The sequence below is a fragment of the Coffea eugenioides genome, chromosome 2 (genome assembly GCF_003713205.1).
Source record: "Coffea eugenioides isolate CCC68of chromosome 2, Ceug_1.0, whole genome shotgun sequence".
Taxonomy (NCBI): domain Eukaryota; kingdom Viridiplantae; phylum Streptophyta; class Magnoliopsida; order Gentianales; family Rubiaceae; genus Coffea; species Coffea eugenioides.
The window spans coordinates 25,086,521-25,091,379 of NC_040036.1; the positions used below are offsets into that span (position 1 = coordinate 25,086,521).

The 4,859-nt window shown below is 35.6% G+C and overlaps 1 protein-coding gene across 1 annotated transcript; it reads left to right on the forward strand.

Annotated features, from left to right (window-relative positions):
* The first annotated feature begins 835 nt into the window (after positions 1 to 835).
* On the forward strand, positions 836 to 3,037 carry LOC113760396 (pentatricopeptide repeat-containing protein At2g45350, chloroplastic). Its single transcript, XM_027302955.1, has one exon. It carries the CDS (start codon positions 944 to 946, stop codon positions 2,801 to 2,803), a length of 1,860 nt encoding a protein of 619 aa, XP_027158756.1. The 5' UTR covers positions 836 to 943; the 3' UTR covers positions 2,804 to 3,037.
* Positions 3,038 to 4,859: the final 1,822 nt, after the last annotated feature.

The following is a 4,859-nucleotide window of genomic DNA, read 5'->3' on the forward strand; positions in this document are numbered from 1 at the left end:
TCCTTTTTTTCTTTTAATCTCTAGGTTGAGATGATTTTCTTGGCCATTGAAATTGCTATCTTTTTCCCGTATGCTTTGTTTTGTAGATGAATGAAATTGGACAGTGATACTTGCTGCAATTTCGTTGTTTCTTTTTCACATTTTCTGCCTAAATGAGGCTTGACAAGATATTTTTCGACTCAGCCATAGTCAAATTTCATACAAAATATTCAATTTTTGTGATGACCTTAATCTGTTTGACAAAATGTCCAAACGAAATGAGTTTGTGAGTAGACTTGAGAGTATGTTTGAGAGTCATTTCTCTTTTAAATTTTGCTTCACTTTCCTTATGGTTCTTGATTTTTTGTTTTTTTTTTGTTTTATGATTTGAGTGTGTGTGAGAGAGAGTTTGTGCAATTTTCTGGTGAATGGGATGAGATTTCCATCGGAGAAGAAGAACAATGGTCAAAGATTCATCTACATTGAAGAATCTAATTTAAAAGGACAAATATACTCATCACCGATTGTACAGAATATGTAAAATATGGTGTCGCCGCTGCAAAAATCCTACGTTGGAGACTTCAAAATAGTCGAAGGACCAAATTGACTAAAAAAAATCATAAATAACAAATTTGATTTTAGTGTAAAAGTTTAGGGACGAAAATGGCGAAATTCCTTTATCCCAATACTAAAATTAGTATCTCAAATATGGTGTATCTCAAATATGGTATACCTTTTCATCATGGTCCAAGTGGACCAGCAACGCAAACAGAAAAATTTTCCTTATTGGCCCAGCGGATCTGTTTCCTTTCCTGGCAATCAATCGGCTCAACTGCTGAATTGTGACTGAACTCTATCCAGAATAAATAAATAACGGCCGTAAAAACTAAAAAGTGATCTTTGACAGCAGAAGGGAATATCCAGTTTAGAGAGCAAAAAATCCAAGCTTGAAACATCAACACTGATGACATTGTCTGGAAATTTGCATCAACCATGGATTTCAATACTTCCTTTCTCTCCACAATTCAAAACCCAAATGGACATTAGTCAAATTCATGCAAAATTACTAACCACTGGCCTCATCAAGAATCTTTACTTGACCCGAAAACTTATCCTCAAATTCTCAAACTCACCACACAAACCCCTGATACAGTTTGCCAAATATCTCTTCTTCTCAAGTCAAGCCTTCGACGACTCACGAAATAAAGCTGACCCATTGATTTGGAATTCAGTAATCAAGATCTATTCGCATGGCAGTGACCCTGAGAACGCTTTGAAAGTGTTCGTTTTAATGCTTGAAAGTGGGGTTTTAGTAGATGAGTACTCTCTTTCCTTGGTGTTAAAAGCGTGTTCCAGAGTGGGTTTGGTTAAAAATGGGATGCAGATACATGGGTTGCTGAAGAAATGCGAATTTGGGTCTGATTTGTTTCTTGGAAACTGTTTGATCTCCATGTATGTAAAATGTGGCTGCATAGAGTATGGTCGCCAATTTTTTGACAGAATGGCTGACAAAGACTCTGTTTCGTATAACTCAATGATTGATGGGTACGTGAAATGTGGGATGGTAGATTCTGCACGTCAATTATTCCATTCTTTGCCAGCAGGGATGAGGAACTTGATAACTTGGAATACTATGATCGGTGGGTTTGTGAAGTTAGGGGATGGTTTTGAGTCGGCTTGGGAGTTGTTTGAGAAAATGCCTGAGAGAGATGTTGTTTCATGGAATATGATGATTGATTGTTGCATAAAGAGTGGGAAAATGAGGATGGCTCAAATGTTGTTTGACACCATGCCGAGAAGGGATGTTGCCAGTTGGGCTATTATGATTGACGGTTATGCCAAAACCGGAAGTGTTGATGTTGCTAGAGGCTTCTTTGATGACATGCCAGTAAGGGATGTAATTTCTTGCAATGCAATGATGGCAGGGTACCTAAGGAACGGTTCTTATGTGGAAGCGCTAAAAATGTACCATGATGTGTTGAATAATAGTGATTTTGAACCTGATAAAACTACTTTCTTGATTGCTCTTTCAGCAGCTGCACATTTGGGCAACATCAATGAGGGGGTTACCATACACAGTCATATGAAGAATAATGGTCTTTTTGCAGCTGGAAAACTTGGTGTTGCTTTGATAGACATGTATGCAAAGTGTGGGGACATCGATTGTGCTTTGAGCGTATTTGAGGACATCAAAGAGAAAAGTGTTGATCACTGGAATGCTATGATTGGGGGATTGGCTATTAATGGCTTGGGTGAGCTAGCTTTTGATTTGTTCATGGAGATGGAGAGGCGTTGCATAGAACCAGATGATATCACTTTCATTGCTTTGCTTAATGCTTGTGGGCATGCTGGCATGCTTAAAGAAGGTATTATCTGCTTTGAAATTCTAAGAAGAGTCCACAACATGGATCCGAAACTCCAACACTATGGGTGTATTGTAGACATTCTTAGCCGAGCAGGACATATAGAGGAAGCCAGAACATTTGTCAAGGAAATGCCCATTGAGCCCAATACTGTGATTTTGCGTACTTTATTGGGTGCATGTAAGAATCATGAAAACCTAAGCACTGGGGAGCCTCTTGCTCGGCATCTAATTGGACTGAATTCCCTTAACTCAAGTTCATACGTCCTTTTGTCAAATATATATGCTCAACTCGGTTTGTGGGACAGTGTTAGGTGTATCAGGACAATAATGAAAGCAAAGGATGTGAAGAAATTCCCTGGCTGCAGCTGGATTGAACTTGAGGGATTAGTTCATGAGTTCTTTGTTGGAGATACATCCCATTTTCAAGTTAAAGAGATTTTTTCTACGTTGAACAGATAGGTTAGTTGAAGCTACGAGGCTTTGAAGCCTTGAAATTTCTCGATATCAAAAATGGGAAGCACAATGTGAATAAGTAGATAATTCTGTAGCCATAACAACATATTCTCTGCTTCCGTCAAGGATATCCACATCCTTCTGTTTCTCCTTGATGCCATACAGCAGCTATTTTTTTCTCATCCCAAGTTTATGTACGATATGCAAAGTTCACTTAGTATCTTGTAAGTTTATGATGCATCTCGAGTAAGCAATTGCAAGAAATTTCAAGTGACAAAGCTTACTTCAGTTTGTCTTTTAGTTGTTCCATTCTTATTTATGAAAAAGAAGAAAAAAAAATTAAGGTTGAAAAGAAAGTAGGCAGTATGTGAAAGACATAAGCGCAACGTTTCTGATTACTCTATTTATTGTATGGTGGTTTGTGTTGCTATCTCATGACAGCCATTTTTCGTCAAAAAATTGAGTCGTTTTCTGTTATCACATTTTCTTATTATTATTTTTTTTTCACATACATCAAATTGTTACAATAATTTTTCTAAAAAAAAATTAAGAAAATGCAATCCAAACAAGTTTACATGTTATTGGGAAAGTTATCCAGTGACAGAAACATCAAAATCGCATTTCTCAAATATCTTTGATATTTCAGCAATTTCGAAGAAGTATCTTAATAACATTCACATGCTGTACAAGTCCGATTCAAGGGGAAGTTCTGCAAAATGGTGAAGAAGTTTCTAACATTTTTGTGTTACAGTTAAGACTAATCAATGAGAAAATGACACATAAGAAATTACTGAAATTGAGGAGGGTTTGTACAGGTCTAGAGTTTGAATTGGAAAAAGCTGACCCCGATTTAATGTTGAAATTGGCAGCAATTTAAATGCATATACTTACCCAGTGGATAAGGTTAATTGAAGCATAGATAATTATTCATATGTGTTCGACTCAATGGATAATAACTCATTTGGTACTAAAGCATGAACTGGTTATTGCACTTCGACGGAAGAAAGCAAAATTTGATGACAAAGGCCTCGAGACATGTGCAATTTGCTGGCTCCCATTCTTCAATGAATGACTAATGCTTGCAGGTAAGGCCCTCGGTGGTGGTGTTTTATCATTTATTGCATGTTTATATTCTGTATAGGCCACGGAAATTGGTTTAGGGATATTATAGTGTCCATTTGGTATTTGCTAAGTGATCAAGTCCGGCAACTTGCGTTTTATTTGTTCTCTTTAAGTGGTGTAAGCACTTGATTTGATAATAACCCATTCTAGTATGGCTTTGTTATTCAAATTTGAATTAGAATACAAGCAAAATTAGATACCCAAAAATCAAATAGACAAATCGTACTTACCATTGTCATTAGAATATAACTAGTGGGCCGAAATTGATATTATGTAATAGTCAAAATCAAAATGGAGTTAGTAAAACAATGGGGGATACTCGGAATTGTATATTGCAGGTTATCTAATATTTGGTTGGTTCAGGAGTAGATAGGATATATCCCAAAAAAAAGTGCTATAATTGTGTTTGGTTGGGAATTCGTTTATGATAGGATTGCTATTATAATGATCAAAGAACCCCTTATTTTGCAATTTCTTCCTAATAAGGTTAATTTACTATTTTTAATATTTATAACCTGCATTCCTAATAAGCTTAACTTACCATTTTTAATATTTATAACCTTTGTTAACATTATAAATTAAATCAAGGATTTTAATATATACAAACTAGTAATTGTCACTCAACGGTTTCAATACATCCCCTTATTGACGATGTCATTCATAGGGGTCAGCAAATTGTGCAAATGCGGTAATTCTTCAATATATGAATTTGGTAAATTCTGTTATTGGACTCAATTGAAATATAAATTGCTCTCAAATTTGAATTGGAGATACCTAAATTTCACTGTCAAATTGGGGCTCTAAATTATTATACATTCATTATACTCCTCAGTTATTTAAAAATTTATTGCTGATTTGATCCCCAACTTTATTTATAATTTAACACAGTACTCATGTTTTAACCATTTTGTAGTTTAATTGGTATTCATTTGATCACGTA